Here is a 17452-nt window from a genome sequence, read left to right as displayed (position 1 = left end):
GAAAAGCCCTTGCAGCTCCTCCAGCCCAAGCATGACTCTCCCCCTGACCGTTCCCAACCCCACCAGATCCCTCAGCGCTGGGTCAACTCCTTTGCAAACACTTCACTAGCAGGAACCACAAAATGCAGCTCTGGATCCCAGTCCCATCTCCATGACAAGCATTGTAATGTCACGTTGTGGGGGAAAAAAAATAGCATCTTGGTTGGATTGCAGGCATGCACTCCAGCTGCAGCGTGGAAATATCAGAAACCAGCCAAGGCACCAGCGTGCAGGGAGCGATGCTTCGAGGAACTGTCCCTTAGAACAGCCCCTAATTTGAAAGGGAAGGGAGAAGGGAGACGGGATAGGGGAATTGTTATCCGGGAGCAGACTTTGATCCCATCCATGCTGCCGGCAGTGATCAAAGCGGATGGTATATTACAATGCATTTATTTATATACATAGTGCCTTTCATCCGGCGTGTAGCGGAAGGGAGAGGCTCTGCCGAAATAAAGGCCTCAGAAGCAGAGATCCATTTGGTTATTCTCCTTGGAAATATGCCCCTGTTTGAACTCCTACATTTGCGTGGGCACTTACTGGAGTTGATTAACTGGTCGTTAATGGGATGAAACGCACACGGGACCTTGCTGTGACACTGGAAATGGAGGCACAAGAAACCCATCCAGCCCGGGAAGCACAACCAGAGTATAACGCCTGCCCTGTGCACCGAGATGTGCAGCGGTAATCTGCTCGGGGTTTATAACCCCTTCCCCTCCTGGAGCCTGGCGATTGGCACGCTTTCACGTTTTATCCCAGCTGCTTGAACTGTGGGGCTTGGTTTTATTCACAGGTTAGCTTAATCTCTTCTGGACTAGCTCGAGATGCAGTGATTCACCACCCGCCTAAGCCCTCGTGGGGTGGATTGATGAACCTGAGGACGGCTCCTCGCCTGGCACTGGTGCTGCTGGGATGCTGTGGCTGGCCCTGGCCCCGGGCTGCCCCGCTGCCCCCACCCCGGGCTGGCGATGCCAAGAGCAGGGCCCCGTGCTGGGACGGGCACAGGCAGCACCTTGCAGCATCGGGGCCTCCTTTTGTGCCAGCCCCGCTCCCGCACGCCAAAGGAGTCTTAAAATAGACTTGCTGAAACAGTGAACCCTCTGAGAATCAAACTGAAACAGCCCCGACAAAAACAGCCCGGATGATTACCACCGGCTCAGTCTGATAAAGACTTTCCATCCCCTCTCTGCACAAGATGCTCTTTGCAATCAGGTCGTGATTCGTAGACACGAGCAACCTGTTGGGTCCACCTGAGCCGGCTCTTTTGGCTGCAAAAATATTGTTCCCTGAGACCTATCTGCCTTGATGCAGTGTTTTCCTTCTCAACGTTTTCCAACGCCCCAACGGAAAGGATTATTAAAACAGGCTGTGCTGGCCATCCCCAGCCCAGATAAACCCAACCCTCGCTCCAAGGAGTGATCCCAACCCTACAGCGACACATCCTTCTGCTCTGTTTTCATTCCTCATGCCGATCCTATCCCCAAGACTCCCTTAGGGGTTTCCACCACCCCGTCCCCGGGGCTCAGTGGTAGCTCTAGAGACAGGTACAGGTTGGAGAGGCTCATGCTGAGCACAGCAACTGCTTCCCGAGAGCATGAAACCAGCACCCGGGCACATTTTGGGGTGCATGAGCTGTCTCATCTAATAGCCAAGAGCTCTTTGCACAAACCTTCTGGGGCTTGGGCATCCTTCCCGGTGCTCTGATGCAAGCAACCCCCCAAAGTGCTACATTAGATAGGTGACAGCCTTGTGCACCCCAAAAAAATGCCAGCCCCAAGCTAGGGCACCCCACAAAGTCTGCCTCAGAGAAGGGACAAGGAGAGGCAGGGCCAGGCGGGCAGGATTTACTGAGGGTTGATAGGATTAGCACTGGGGAGGGAAGCAGAGCACCGGGATTATGTCAGGACAGGGTGAGGAGGTGGTGGCAGTGCCGGCGGGGAGAAGGACGGGGGACAACCAGCAGGAGAGGTGGTAAACAGCTCAGGAGAAACATCAGACATGTCCTGTGGCTGGGTGTGAGCTGTGAGCTGGGCTTGACCCGCTGCAGCCCACTTTGGTGTCCCCAAGAACAGGCAACAAACTGATGCCGTGTGACCACGGCTCTCCCCGTGCCCAGTGGCACCCTGGAACGGTGCCTGGGGCAGGGCAGAGTCCAGCAAGTCACCCGTCCATCCCCTGCAGACCTGGCACCGTCTCGCTTCCCTTTCTGGCTCCTTCTCAGGAGGAACCTACTGGGGGTGATGGGCAGAGGCTGGGGGAGAGAGATTTCCCCCAACACCCCGAGCATGCCCAAAAAGGGACCCCCCAAGATGCCTTGGGATCTCCTCGCACTGTGCTCAGCTTCCTGTTTCCTACAGAGATGGATTCAGTGGGTTTCAGGGAAAGATGTCACTGTGGGGACAGGGAGAAAAGATCCTGCCCGAGCTCCGTCAGAGCCTGCCCTGCCCCAGTCCTTGACTCCCTCTCCCTTGGCTGAATCCCTGGCTCAGTCCCTGGCCTCATGCAGGTCCCTCGACCTCCCTGTCTCCTAGCAAATCCGCAGCTGTAAAAAAAAAAAAAAAAAAAAAAAAAAAAAGGCAGATTAAACCAAAGCACTATAAAGCAAGCACGGCCCTTTGCTGAAAACCAGAGGCAGTGGCAAGGAGCAGAACAAAGCGCTCTCGGAGCGGGCGTGACAGCGCGTCTCAGCTGGAGCAGAGGCGGCAAATTGGTCACAGCAGGTTACAGCTGCAGCGAGCGCCTGTGCGTATCCCCAGCGAGGCAGAGGTGCCCGGGAAGCTGTCATATTTGCGTGGCCTTACAACCTACTCCTAGAACTGCACGGCTGCCAGGAGCAATCTCTGCATCTCCTTGGCAAGGCTGATTTTTCCAGACGGAGGATGCAAGGACGTGAGGCGCCAGCCCAGCCAGCCAGCCCGTCCTGCTTCTCCCCTCCCAGAATCATGGAGCAACTCCCAGCAGAGAGTAAAACCCAAACCCCACACGTGCTTTCTGGGGTGTCGTTGCTCTCCTACTTGCTTTCCTGCTGGAATTACCTCTGGGGATTGCCTGGGAGGGCACAGCCACCTCCCTGATGGCTACCAAGACATCTGATCACCTTCATGGCCACCAGCACATCGAAGAGATTCCTTCCAGGGAGCTGAGTTCATCCATTCTTCCTTACCCAAACAGCACTTCACCTGACTTCATTATGTTTTAGACCCCTAAATATCCCAGGATTTGGCCATAAATACTGGAAGGTCTCAGAGCCCTCTGAGCTGCATTGCTAAGCACTGTCACCTCCTCCCCTTGCACTGCTCAGCTTAACCCCTGCCCCCTAACATTTGCAGATATATGCACGAAGTTTAATCTCACAAGGAGCTGGGAGACTCTTTCTCTCTGCAGAGGAAATTGGATTTTATGATTTTCCACTTTCTGTGCCCGGACGGACCAGCTATAGCTGTTCCAGAGCTAGGGAGCTGAAGAGGGACATGCAACGGGAAGCTGGTGCAGTGGGGACCATAGGATGGGGCTGGGGGTAACGGGATGAGCACGTCTGATGCTAAAGGTCCCCAGACTGATCTGCTGAGGTGCTGAACGGAGGTTCTCAAGGACTTCAGTGCAAATGTAGAGAGCTGAGCACCTCCCAGGGTCGGGGCAGAAGAGCAGATGCCCTCTTTAACTTGTGTGCAAGAGGGGAATGTGCCTCCGTTGGGATGGGAAGCAGCGAGCAAGCCAAGGCTACTGCAATCCTGGCCACAAGCTGACTGCACTGCCTGAGCCCTACAGAAAAGAGGCAAAGCCACCATGATGGAGGAGAATTGCTGGGGAGGAAAATGTGCCAACCTCTTCCCTGCAGCCGTGCAGGTCACTCTTACGGATGACTCCAAGATGCCACGAATCTCCATCCCACTTCTGTGTGGGCCTTTTGCACTGAGCGAAAAAGACAAAGAGCAGCCAAGAAAGTCTTGGACACGGAAAGAAAATCCTCCTGAGCTCGGTAATTTGTGACTTACTATGGCAATACGACCGAAGCAGCAGCCATTTCTGCGTTGTAGTTCTTTCCATACTATCAATATTTGCAAAAAGCTTCCCGAAGCATTAATTGCATGAGATTGATGGAGTGATTGCAGTGGGGAAAATGCAGCATCCATTACGTGGTCAGGGCAGCATCGCGCGGGCAGGGCTAGGGCTGCCTGGAAGTTGTGGGCAAGAGCAGATGCAGGACAGGAGAGCACTGGAGAGGCAAGCCAAGAAATCTCAGTCACCACTACCACCCTGCTGAAAAGAGGACCTGATCCTGCCCTGGGAATGGGAATTTTGCTGTAAAATCAGAGCCCGAGGGAATAAGCAGGTGGTGCTCTTGCTTGTCGTGGTTTTACCGCAGGGAAAATTTCCTGACTCCTGGTGTCATCGCTCCAGCAGGATTTGGCCAAGATAAAGGTGATGCCAAGAAGGGTGGGGATGCGGCCACACGTGTGCAGAGCAGAGACAAGGGGAGGGCGTAACTTAAGCTAGGAGAAAATAACTGAAGCCATCCTGAAAGATGGATCGGCAAGAAAATTCCTCTTTTGGAAACTGCAGATGGAGCGTGAGCAAGGGAACGGGCTCGTGGGGAAGACAGGGAAAGCTGGGATGGAAACATGGAAGGAGGAAAAGAGGCAATGCGGTTGTTGGCCACTTTCAGTTCTGTCCTTAAGCCTGGGGTTTGGGGTTTTTTTGGCTCGCTCCCCTTGGAACAAGGCTGGGTTGTTTCCAAATGGCTTTTAAAACTCCTGCAGGAATTTCCATTGCTTTGAAGACCATGTGGAGCCCCATCCTTGGCTGGAGCCAGCTGGGCTGAAAGCAGAAAGCGGGAAGTCACTGGCCTCCAAAGCATCGTTTCTGATGCTCCAGCAGAAGATAAAATGTTTTGAGAAATGACAAGTACCAAAAAGTAATCTAATCTGTTGCAGTTATTCAGCGCTTTCTCAGCATTTGGCTCAGGAGGCTAAAATATATTCTGGGAAGAGAGCAGAGAGTCTGCAGGGCTGCTCCTCTTGTCCCCATAATGCCAAAATCCCCGAAATCAGGGTTAGCCCCGGTTTGCACCTTGCAGACTCGGGGAGGTGAGCAGGACCCTGCACAAAACCGACTACGAGATGGCTGGGTGCAACCTCTGCGCCTCCCTGTTCCCTGCGGGAAACAGGGATAACGCAGCAGCACTCCAGCAATTCAGCTGGGGATTGGGAAGACTAATTAGCTCCTATTTGCAAAGTGCTCCTGGAGGATCTGAGGCATTACAGACACCGGAAAGAATTACGGGTTTCCGTTCGTTTCTTTGGCTTTGCCAAAGAGCTTTTTGGGATTTTCCTGGGGAGCGGGGAAGGAGGGGACCCATCTCCAGCTCCAGCTCATCTCCTGGGGGTCCAGGTGCTGCGGTGGGGCTCGTGTAGGTGCTCGTGGGCCCAGGACCACGGAGGGAGCTGCTCGCTCTTGTACATGAGGTCTTCACCATGGCTGGGGAGAGGCAACCAACTCACGTCTTGCTCTTCCCACACGCAGCACACTGGGCTGAAACCTTGGGCAAGAAGAAGAGTCACTCCATTGATGCCACTTGTCTCTATACCAGGTGCGTTCTGCACAGGACAAAGCAATGGAGAGGCCAAGGAGACCTGAAACACCTAGAAAATGGCCTTTCTGGCCCAGAGGGAGGAGGCCTACAGTGCTGCACTCAGCAGGTGAAGGTGAGAAATGCCAGAGGGTGGAAAGCGCCCGGCTTTGCCGCTTGCTGCCCCAAGCTGAGAGGCTGCCTGGCACCCGCAGTCCTCTCCTGCCTACGGAGAGATGGCAAAGACCAACGATGCCCGGGGGAGCCCAGCTTTCCAACAAACAAGCAGCACCTCAGGGCACACCGGAGCAATAAGTGGATTTTGAATGATGCGGTGGTGGCCCCAAGGGGTGAAGATGAGCTGCTCAGCACACAGCAATCCTTCCCTTGGCTGAAGGTGGGATCATTCCCTTGGATATAAACCTGGTCCAGCTCCACCATGGCACGGGAAGGAGACAGAATTCAGGATTTTGGGGGTTGGAATGGCTGCATTTTCTTCCGTCCCTCTCGCCATACTGAAGGATTTGGCATTTTGCAGGCTGCTGAGCCCTCTGGCTCCGCTCCAGGGACACCATTAAGTACAAGCTTTATGGACTGAAGGCTGCTCACAGGCTTTTCCCAAACAAGACAGCCAGTTCCGTGTCCTGCAGGACAAAGCCCTTGGCAAGCACATGGGGTAAAGCACACGGGGAGGTTTGCACAGACCTGCCCTGCCTTGCCCCGCTTCAGTTTCTCACACGGAGAAATTCAAGCAGTTATTTAGGATGCTGTAAAGTATTTTTGAGGCCCGTGGGCACATACATATTATTATCACAACACGACCTCAGGAGAAGTCAAATGCTTAGAAAAATATTCCTTACCCATCGCTGAGTTAAAAAAAAAAAAAAAAAAACACAAACGGCTCACCATCACGGGTCAATGCAAGGTATTTCCACTAAAATAATCAGTGGCACGGGCGCAGCTACCCAGGCTTTCACGGAACGTGGGAGCAGCAGGCTTCAAAGGGCAGGTTTCTCTGGAGCCTCAGTCCCATCCTTGAAGCACAGCCAGATCCCCTGTTACGGTGACTGTGTTTGGCAGCAGCAGTGGTCCAACCCTTCCAGCTCCCTTCCGCCACTCAGCAAAATTTGGGAACGAGGTCGGAGTTGTCCAAAGCGCCCATCCACTTTTCCAAACCCAGCCAAAGTAATTAGGCCTTGCAAATTGCTAGTTTATCTTGCGAAGGATCCTTCCTGGTACGCTCACCCCCCGCCTCTTATCTCTGATCTCTGCAGCATATTAATTAAAGACATCCGATGGCAATAATTAGGCCGGTCTCTTGAATTCCAAAAGAAGGAGGAAGTTTTACAGATACCACATCCCAGCTTTTCGATATCAAGAAGTCCCAGGGAGGATTCATGCCCAAATCATGTTTAGCACCTCAGAAACATCCATCCCAAAGAGGAGATGTATGAGAGAAAAGAGAGGCCTGGAGGATGCTCATCCAGCCTCAGTCCTGATGGTGTGATGATGGGGACACCCTTATTGGCCACCCCACCCTTATTGGCCACCCCAGATGATGTCCAGCAGTCAGGGGGCCTCGGTGGTAAAAATCTGCCCCCCCCCCCAAGGTGCTCCCTGCATGTATGGGTCCTCCCGAGCGTGCACGTGGGTGCACATTTGCTGCCAAGCCCTCCTCAGAGCCGATCCTCCTGCACTCCTGGCAGCAGGACAAGGCGTTGCGCTGGGTGACTTGCATTCCCTGCCCTGTCCCCAGCTGCTGGGCAGAGAGCAGCCACCGTCCCCCAAATGCTCACCTAAATCCCACGCAGGCATGGCATGGAGGGCTAGGACTTGCCACCTGCATCGCCCACCGTGAAAGGTGGGAATTGGTGATGGTGCGTGTGTGCAACGCCAGCCCTGCCAAGGGTCTCCACGCCTCTGACCACCACCAAGTCATGCTAAAAACACAGTCAGATGCTTCTGCTGGGGCTGCTAAATTGCCAAAAATATGCTCTGGTAACTGCTTACACAGGGGAAGAAATAAAGTATGGATTTTTGAGTATGCAAATATAATCTGCAGGCAGGAACACGTGATGGATGTTAGTCATGTTGCTTAATGCAAGGCTGGATACATGCATACTCGCTGGGCACAGTGAGGTCTGGGCATCTGTGGAGGAGAGAAGGGGAAGGGGGACAGGAGAAGGGCGAAGAGCTGAGCGGAGAGAAGAGAGGACGTGAGCAGAGCTGTCACGGGCTGCTTTGCTGCTGCCTGGGTGCTGGGCGGCATCAAGTCTATTGCTGGGGCTCAGCAAATACTAAATCATTGCAGCTGTGCAGCTCCTCTCAGCAGGGTTAGCAATCCCTTTTTAAAGCTAAAGGGCAGGGACCCTCCATCTAAGGAAACAAACCAGCAGGGTGGTTGGCTTTGGGTGACGGAGTGATCTTAGGAGATCACTTTGCAAGCAGGTAGAGGTGGGTGCAGGGCTGGTCTGCACCTGAAAGGCAGGGCCACGTGTGGCCAGGACGGTCATCTGGGGGAGGTGAGCCCCATCCAAAACACGGGCCGTCCTTTATATTTATATTGCCATGATGCCTGCTCCAAAGATACTTTGCAATCAGCTCAGCAGCATGAAGCTACTTCCCTCACTGGCAAACAACAACGGGTGTCACGGCACCGCAAAGACTGCTGCTGTTTGCACCTACAGAGGGGAAACTGAGGCACGGAGCGAGGTGGAGGATGAGCTCCTCCAACAAAACGAGCTGTGTGGCTCCTGCTGCAACCACGGAGTGGCTTTGCCCAGCCTACAGCAAACCTACAGCAGGGCAGGGAAGGGGGCAAAGCCCCGAAGCTGGTGTCCTACCCCTGAAGATAAGCAGGAATTAAACCATTTTTCACAGGGACTGGCCAGTAATGAATACGTGCCCTTATAATATTAAGGAGAAACCACTCCAGAAAAATCACATATGGCAATTCAGCTCAGAGAACATCTGCGAGAGGAGCATCTCCCCAGACCCATGACTAGGTTCGGGCTCGCCTGACAACAGCTTCTGAGGTATTTCAGCTATTTGCTTTGAGGGGGGGAAAAAACCCTCAAATTTGCTCTCCGTGGTGTGCGGGAAAACGCGAGTCTGTGCTGAGCACCCCCCTCCCTCTTCCTTCTCATTGCTTCTGTATCTCCTGCTTCCCCTGTTTGCGTTCGTTAGTAATTGCCTTTTCCAGCCAGCGTTAGGAGAAATGCTTCAAACCATTATAATGACAATCAAATCTCGCCATCGCTAATTCTGATGGGGCTCATAATGCATCTCAGGCCAGTCACGATTTTTCTTAAAGCGCCAGGTCCTGGAGTCAGGGGAAATGTAGCTTTCTGAAAGGAAAAAACTAAAGAAAGAAATTTCTAGTCTTCCTGGGAATGGGAAGTGCCGGGTCCGCTGGAGCCAGGGGAAGTCAAGGGAGCATCATTCCCTGGTGAAACGGGGCCCAGAGCAGCTGAATCCCTGCGGATTTGGACACCGACTGGGACCAAAACCAGGATGAAGCTTTAGCACGAGGGATGCGAAACACATTAACATATCGCTCAGCGCCTTTATTACAGCTAATGTGCTCCTCTCACAAAGCAGAGTGAAATCGGGCTAATGCTTAGTCCGTTAATCCTCCAACGCTCTAATCCTCATCGCAAACTCTGTGATCTCACCCCATTTCTCAGCAGAGCTCACGGGAGTAAGGGCCAATTCTCCGGCGCTCGCAAACGGCGCCGCGTGCCAGCGCGGGGTTTTGGGTGGCTGCGTCCCTAGAGAGGGCTGGGAGATGCTCAGGTGAATGAGATGAGGATGAGAAACCCGTGGATGTGGGATATGAGGTTGTACCAGGAGCAGGGATGGTGCAGGACGGGATGAGGCGAGAACAGGGTTTACTTATTTCCTGTGAAATAAATGATCAATCCCTGATTCAGTCCAGAGAAACACCTTACAGACCCAAACTGATGCCCTGAGTCTTGGTTCAAATATCTGCAAACTTAGGGACCTCGCTCTGGCTCTTCACTCATTCCTGAAAATTCACGATGCTCTGCTGTATGTTCAGAGTAAGTGGAACCTCCTCGGGGAATAATTTGGGACAGGAGTGGCTGGTCGAAGGGAATGTTCATGCATCGATCGCAATTTTTAAGGATTTTTGATTCAAAGGCCAGAATCTCTCTTTGAAAAGCCAATATCAAACCCCAAAATGTAAACACTTGCTCTTCAAGTATTTTTTTTTTTCTCCAAGCTCCCCTTTTTTGTTAACTAATACTTTAATTGTAAGTTAAACAACTCACTGCAGAGGCAAACTAGCATCAAGACTCTCCCATAACTATTGCAAACTCCTGAAAAACAAAACAAAACAAAACAAAAACACAAAACCCTTTCTTGGTCAGGATTTCAGTCAACGCCAAAACCAGACCCCAAAGAGGCAAAAACTGCCAAATCTCACAAGACAGATGCTAAACCACAGTGTTTTTCCCCCTATAAGACCATCACCAACCCCACCCTGCCCAGCTTCTGTGTCTTCAAGTCATGCCTATGTTAATACAGATCATTCATCTACATCACCGTTACCTGACTCAAAGCATTCAAAATTAATCAGGTTCATTTTAAAATCAAGGCATTTTTAAACAGAAGGCATTTTTAGCTTTCGTCTGCTGGTTTCCAAGCCTGTAAGAATGCCTTTTCTGCAATAGTCTGGGTGGAAACCTTGCTTCAAAAATGAAGCTGAAAATCTTGCAAAAAATCACATGATTCCACAAGCTGGAGCTTCAAGGAAAAAAAAAATAAATAAAACGTTCGGTTACAGGAGCAGATGTCACCCAACCACGAGGAGCCCCATGGGATATCAGATCACATGCAAATATCCTGAGATTTGCATTAAAAGCTGTGAGAAACCCACCCCAACGTCCTCAGTGAACGGATATTAAAATCGTGCTTCAGGACTCAGGTCACCCTCTGTTACGGGTCAGGGAGAGGTGTGGAAGGGGGGGTCAGATCCCCCCCCCCCAGGGTTGGGGTCCTAGACCGTCCCCCGGAACATCGCATCTGGATAAAAAACTCGAGAAGATGGAGTGAGGGTCTAAGCCTGGCAATTTCTATCTCATGTACTTTTCCCCGGGGTCAAAAATCCTTCTTCCTCTGTCCTGAGCTGTACCTGAAACTAAGCAGCATGTTCCAGTGAGATAAGTAATAACCATGAGTTCATATCATTTATTTTTAATGACGCTGGTCAGAATCTTCATTTAGTATTTTGATTCATTTTCCTACGTTCGGCGTCTACCAGGACCCTGATGTGTCAGGACTTATCGTTCTCCTATAAAGACTGCTGCACTGCAAACATCTAATCTAGCGAGCGAGACGCTTTATAAACAAAGTTTGTGGCTTTTTTTTTTTTAATTATCAGGCTCTTAGGGGGGTTGTTAGGATCAGCAACGTGTGTCTGGATTCTGCAGGAACCGGGAGGATCGGGGATCAGGGCGCATTTGTATTTGCTTGTTTCCACCCACTATTTAAAGTGCATCAACAATTCCTTCCCGGCAGCAAAATAAGACGAGAGCTGATACTTTTAAGGTATTTCTGACATCCGAGCTATGAATAGATCGCATGGAAATTTGCCCTCGCTCGTTGGTTCCCTGCAGCTGTAGAAGAACCCGTGAAAAAACCCGGTACGGAGAGAGGCACGAGGCAGCGCTCGGTGATGCCGCTGCCCTCAGTGGCACTGGCTGGTGGTGGTTCACCCAAAACCACTTCTCAGCTCAGGCGAGGGGGCTGCGGCCCCTTCCCAGACAGGCAGGTCCCCCCCCCCCCGGCATCCCTGGTCCATCCTCCCAAGGCAGCCCTGGCAAGGAGCCTGCTTTTGCAAAATATTTCATGTTTTTCACCTCCTCAACCACTTCAAAGCCATTTGGCCAGTAGCTGCAGCTAAGGGAGTGGCTGGAGGTGTCACCGGTGCCACCGCAGAGGTGGGGAAAGTGGGGCAAGGAGCCACTGTGGCTCCTGCCTGGGCAGGACAGGCTGCGAGAGAGCCCACACCAGCAGCTCCCACCGCACCGCTTCCCTCTCCCCATCGCTCCCAAAGCATGAAAATTTCCCAACGCGGGCCAAGAAAACCCACTTGCCTACTCACACGGTGCTAACAATGAAAACACTAATTATATTTCACTCACCTATCAAAGGGATGATTCATTTAGGTGAGTGGGCACGGAGGATTACACAAGATGAACACGGCGATGCGACCGCCCGTCCCTTTTGGGGTAGCCCTCCTGAGAAACAAAGCCGTGTGGAGCACGTGGGCACCCGGGATGGGCGAGGGGGTGGCAGCAGGAGGGACCCGGTGTGGCCCTGATGCACCACAGACACCTCCAGCCCGGAGAACCACTGCGAGGTGTTCCCCCGGGGCTGGCCAGGCACTGGGGGACTCCGGAGAGGGGCTGGTCCCTCCCTGAGCCCCTGTCCTGCCTCAGATCCCAAATGCTCAGCTGGGGAGAGGTGGAAGGAGGAGAAAGAGAGCTTTGGTGGGGATGGAAAGGGCAAAAGTAGATTTGGGGCTTCCTTTATCCACCCCATCTTATCCACTCCCACAGAGGTTTCAGCAGCAAAACCCAAACCCAAAGCACAGCCCTAGGATCCCCACAGCAGGCCTGCAGCTACACCCCGAACTGTCCCCAGGGTAAAACCACTATTCCCAAAGTGTCCGTGGAGTTACAGAAAGGCAGGAACCAGCTGAGATGTCTCCTGACCTCAGGAGAAAGTCTCCAACGGGAGACCAATGCTCCAGAGAGGTTCCACCAGCTCCAGCCGGGGCGAGCGCAGCGGCTCTGGCTCACACAGGTGCTGATCCAGGTGGATGCAGCCCCTTCCTCCTGGAGCAAGGGAACACTCCTGCTCCTGCTCCGGAGCTGGGATGAATCAGGCTCAGCAAACGCGCGGCGCAACTCCGGCAGCCGGCTGAAGCAACTCTCAGAGCCTGGTTTATGTAATATCTGGGTGCTCCTGGATGGGGGCAGGAGGTGGCCGGGATTTTTGGCAGGAAGAAAAGGACAAGTTGGTGGCACCGTTGTTTGGGGGGGGCCTGAGTGAGTGCGTGCAGGGGAAAGACAGGACGGTGGGTCAGGCGTGCAGCAGCGCCAGGGAGGTTTGGCCAAGTGTGGGACTCCAGGGGAAGAGCGTGGCTCTGTTTATTCGGGCTCGGTGTCGTAGGTTTGGGTGGACGAGCAGGTCCCCGCAGGGCTCGGGGCACGCCGCCCGCACCCGTCCGGCGCGTGCAGGGGTCAGGCAGCGCGGGGCCGGGGGCTGACCACGTGCGTGTGGGTATGCGAGCGGAGGGGCGAAGCGGCGTCTCGGCGTGGGGGGGAGAGGCGTGTGTGTGTGCGTGGCGATGAGTGTGTCGGCGTGGGAGGTGTGAGATCGGCAAGCTGCATGTGGGGGAAGCGTGCGTGCGTGTGGCAGGCGTGAGCACCCGGCGTGGGGAGGGGAGGGGGGCTGGGGGGACGGTACCCGGGGTGGTGAGTGGCGGGGGGGGTGGGTGACAACTCAGCTCAGGCCACCACATGCCCCACGTCCAAGCCCGAGGCATCACCACGTGCGCGTCGGTCACGCAAAATCCAAGCTAGTGCTGGCGGCGGCTGGTGGCGTGTTGAGGTTTGCCCTGAGCCACCACCGTGCAAGGAAATGGTAAAATTGGGAGTGAAAAACCATGAATTCTGGGGCATCTCGCTTCCTGAGCCTCGCTGCGCATTTAGGGACCCATCCCCTAGCTCTGGTGGATGTGCTAAAAAAAAAAAAAAAAAAAATATGCAAGGGATGAATATTTATCTGTGGGTGGCAAGTGACAGATGCTGGGGCGAGGATTCTAGGATACTTCAGTTTGATGAAGGTAATAACTTGAATAGATTAATGAGAAACATCCTTCCCAACAGTTGCCTCCCCTGTGCCATAGCTGCGCAGCCACCCTTCCAGCAGCGCTCCTGCACGCACCAGCTTCCAAACGCACAAAGTTCCTTCAGGTTCCCGTGTCCAAAAGCCTGGAGATGCCCAACTTTGGTGTTTTCTACCCAGAATGGTGACCCAGGCAACTGGGCAAAGGGCCGTGGCCTCTGGGTGTTTTGCAACCAAGTGGGTGAAAGTGTAATTTCAACCGGGTTTGGTCACTGCGCAGCGACTGCCCAACCGAAATGGGGGGCACGTTGGTGTGGGGGAGCCCGTCGGGGCCTGTCCCCGCTGCCGGCAGCAGGATGGGCTTGGCCACAGGTCCCATGGCTCTGCCTTTCCCCAGCACGGCCGTCCCCTCCTCTCAGGATGGTTTTGCAGAGTTCCTTACGCTACAGACCCTGCCCTTTTCTCCCACTGATCCTCTTCCCTCCTCCTCAAACGAGAAACACGCAGTGGAGCTTTTCGGTGCCCAAACCTGGCCTGACAAGATGGAAGAAAAAAAAAAAAGCTCTTTGCTTCTGGTAGGTTCTCAGAAACAGTGAAACTGCTGGTAAAGCCACCCCAATTTGGAGATGCTCCCCTGGGTTTCCCAAAAAGCTGCTGCGCTGCCACTGACGGGGAAGCGTGCTGGGGTGGGGGGCACGTGCGTGCCCGGGGCTGGGGCCGGCCCTGCAACACCCACCCCTGGGAGACCTGTAGTTCAGGGAGACTTCTGTCCGCCTTCCCGCACCCCCCTCGGCAGGGGCTGGGTGCCAGGAGGGGAGCAGGGAGGCGGCACTCGCGTTGGGAACACGCAGAGACCCCACCACCACCCACCCACCCCACTCCTGAGCGCTTTGAACGTGGGAGACGGCGATTATTCTCTGACCAAGCTTTATTCTCAACTGAAGGACTGCTGGGATTTATCCACGGCTTGCAAACACACACTCGGCAGATTCCAGCTCAGACCCCAGCATTATTCCAGGCGGCTGAAACAAAAGGTTGCAGCTATATTTTCCTTTAGGAGAAAAGCCACCAGCACAAAATTACCATTAAAAACCAAAGAGATGGTTCCACCTCTCCCTTCCAGAGCATAAAAGAGCAGCTGCAGGTAACGTTTAATCTTGCCTCCCTGTATAACCACAAAGCAGCAAACTGGGTTTTCTAGAGAAAGGTCTTGCAGCACCTTTCGGGAAGGCTGCGATGGAGCTCATCAGTGCTGCAATTTCCTTAACGTAGCAGTCCTGGAAAACGATAGCGTCTTAAAAAAAAATAAATAAAAGAAAAAGAAATAAGCCTGCTTTAGAGGGACATGTTTGCCAGCAAAACAACGGGGCAAGCGCTGCCGAATGCCCCTGGCTGCTGGCAGGTAGGCCTGCCTCGTATTATGGTGGCAATTTAGATGGAAGTAGCCACAAAACACGAGCGAGGATGATACAGCCACTTACAGCACAGCACCAGCTGTTTCTCCTAGTTCGGCCTTAAAGCTTGTTAGTCCAGCAAATTTTTTTTTTTTTTTTTTTTTTTTGGATGGCTCCGATTGGGTTTTCTTGTTTTTGATTTAATCCTAGTTTCCCCTCCACGTCTCGTTAAGCCGTGTTGACGGCAGAGAATAGCTTTGGTGATCCCTCTGAGCCCCTACGCTAAGCATTAAGCTGTAAACTAGGAATGTAAGACTCTTGTCTGAATTAAAGTCTTTTTGCTTGGTATTATTAAGCGTGGGGCTGCGTTTGGAGGGGCTGCAGGGTGTACCAAGACCCCAGCTCCTGGCTGGAAGCATTTGCAGCACCAAAGCTGCACCCATCTGCCCCGGAACCCCCACCCTGGCCCTCCCCTCTGCCCTGGGTCTCTTCGATGCAAATCCTACAGGTTCCAGTGGTGCAGGCAGAACTGCGAATCCCATGTGCAACTTGAGTTGTCTCCCAACGGCTCGGCCCATCCCGTCCTCCAACCCCCCCAACCCCCAGGGCGAGAGCTGGGCGTCCCCCCACCCACACAGCTGGCTCCCCTCCCCAAAAAACCTGGTCGAGGCCATGTGGGGGGGTGTGGGGGGGAGGACCCAGCACCCAGAGACCCGCGGAACATATGGGGCTACCTGTGGCCAAGAGCTGGGCCGGTGCCACGCTGGGCTGGTTCCCTCTCTCCTGCGGGGTACGAGCGTCCCTCGCTCCAAGTGAGCAGGTTGCAAACTCACAGAGTCCAGCCCAAAGCCACGGTCTCCGTTTGGAGGTTTGTAGCCCCCACATCACCACCGCCCCCCGCCCCGGCCGGGAAAGGATCAATGCAGCACCTACCTCCATCCGAGTAGGTCTCTGTCCCGTAGCCATCCTGTAATCCATTGCTCCAGGTGCCTTCGTACTTGGCCCCATTTCCAGTGCATTCTCGGACCCCGTACCGTCCCTTAAATCCATGGGTCCACTCTCCTTTGTACACCCACTTCCCCTTGCTCTCCATGCCAATGCCATGGCGCTTGCCCTGCGCCCAGGTGCCCTGGTAAGTGTTGCCGCTGGGCCAAGTGTAGACCCCCAGCACCTCAAAGCCGTGACTCCAGGAGCCCGAATATTCACCTTGACCCTTCGGGCCGGTACAGATTCCGTGGCCATGAGCCTTTCCGTCCTCCCAGCCTCCACAGTACGACCCTCCATCATCAAAATTAAACCTTCCCCCACTGGACATGCATGTAATTCGGTTTGCAAATCCCTCAAAAGGTGAAAAAAAAAAAAAAAAAAAAAAAAAAGAAATGCAGGAAATAAAATGCGAACGATGACTTGGGGAAAAAAATAAAAAATTAAAAAAAAAAAAATCAAATCAAATCAAAGTCAATCGAAATCATGCACCAGATCCACGGAGCTGCTTAAGCCAGTTTCTTGTGATTATTCATTCTCTGGGAGTATATTCGGGATCAGTTCTCTCTTCCCCTGCTGTGGAAACAGTATCATTAAAAAAAAAAAAAAAAAATAGCAGCAAGAACAGCAGCAGCTATTGGGTTTTGGTGCAAACGACTCCACCTAAAAACCATCCAAGGCAGGGAAACGGGGGTGGGGGGGGTGGGGGGGTGGGGGGAAGGAGGCAAAAAAAAAAAAAGAAAAAAAAAAAAAAAAAAGAGGCCAAATGCCAAGAGAAGGAAAAAAAGGAAAACTAACCCCCCCAAGGTGCGCTGGGCAGCCCAGGGCACCCCGAAAGGCTCAGAGCCGGCGCTGCGCCCCGCCCCGCGGGCTGCCCGGCCGGCCGGGCTGGCTCCGGCGCGGCGGCATGGCGGGGCCGGGGCTCTCAGCAATGCGGTGCCTCTGCCCTCCCGCAACGCGCACCCGCACCCCGCGCCCTAAAAACCCGCCATCGCCTCCCGGCAGCTCGCCCTCCTCCTCCTCCTCTTCTTCTTCTTCTTTCTTCTTCTTCTTCTTCTTCCTCCGCCCTTCCCACCCCCCCCCACCCCCCCCCACCCCCCCCAGCAAACCTCACTCCCGGGGGGACCCGCTCGCCTCGCCCGGCGGATCCCGCATCTTGGCCGGAGGATGCTCGGAGGGAGGTTGGATGCCCGGGTGAGGGGTTTTAGGGGGGGTGGGGGTCGGGGGCAAAAGGCCTCTGCTCGCCCTTTTCTCTCCCCACGGCCTCCCCCCCCCTCTCTCTCCCCACGGCCTCCCCCCCCCTCCTTCCCGGCTCCCCACGGGGATAAATCCTGCTTATTAATGAGCAGGGATCCTGGGCTTTCTGCTCTGCCTCATCTCCCGGCTCCTGGCTCAGGGTGGATTTAAAGAGACAGGAACTGCGTCGCCTTCGCCTTCCCCCCCCCCCCTTCCCCATCATCAGCAGGGCCGCAGCCCCCCCGCAGCCCCCCGCCACCTCGCCGGGATGCTCCCCAAATTTTATTTATCCTTTCATCTCTCCCCTGCCCGCTCTCCCACTTGGGGGGGCGACGAGGGGGCGACCGTCCCCCGC

At 54.0% G+C, this 17452-nt stretch overlaps 1 protein-coding gene across 2 annotated transcripts in view; it reads right to left on the bottom strand.

The window, feature by feature from the left end:
- The window catches only part of JPH3 (junctophilin 3), a 60174-nt gene extending 43055 nt beyond the window's left edge, over positions 1-17119 (bottom strand). The window contains exons 1-2 of one of the 2 annotated variants that reach the window (XM_074913350.1): positions 16971-17119; positions 15811-16437 (exon numbers count right to left, since the gene is read on the bottom strand). In XM_074913350.1, coding sequence (XP_074769451.1) covers positions 15811-16192 — 382 coding nt within the window. In that variant the 5' untranslated portion in view covers positions 16193-16437; positions 16971-17119. Of the gene's footprint in view, positions 1-15810; positions 16468-16970 lie in introns of those variants that run through there. The other variant, XM_074913351.1, reaches the window with a different exon arrangement.
- Between the last annotated feature and the right edge of the window lie 333 nt (positions 17120-17452).

The sequence above is a fragment of the Athene noctua genome, chromosome 9, assembly GCF_965140245.1.
Source record: "Athene noctua chromosome 9, bAthNoc1.hap1.1, whole genome shotgun sequence".
Classification (NCBI taxonomy): Eukaryota; Metazoa; Chordata; class Aves; order Strigiformes; family Strigidae; genus Athene; species Athene noctua.
This window is presented reverse-complemented; position numbering and strand designations above follow the sequence as displayed.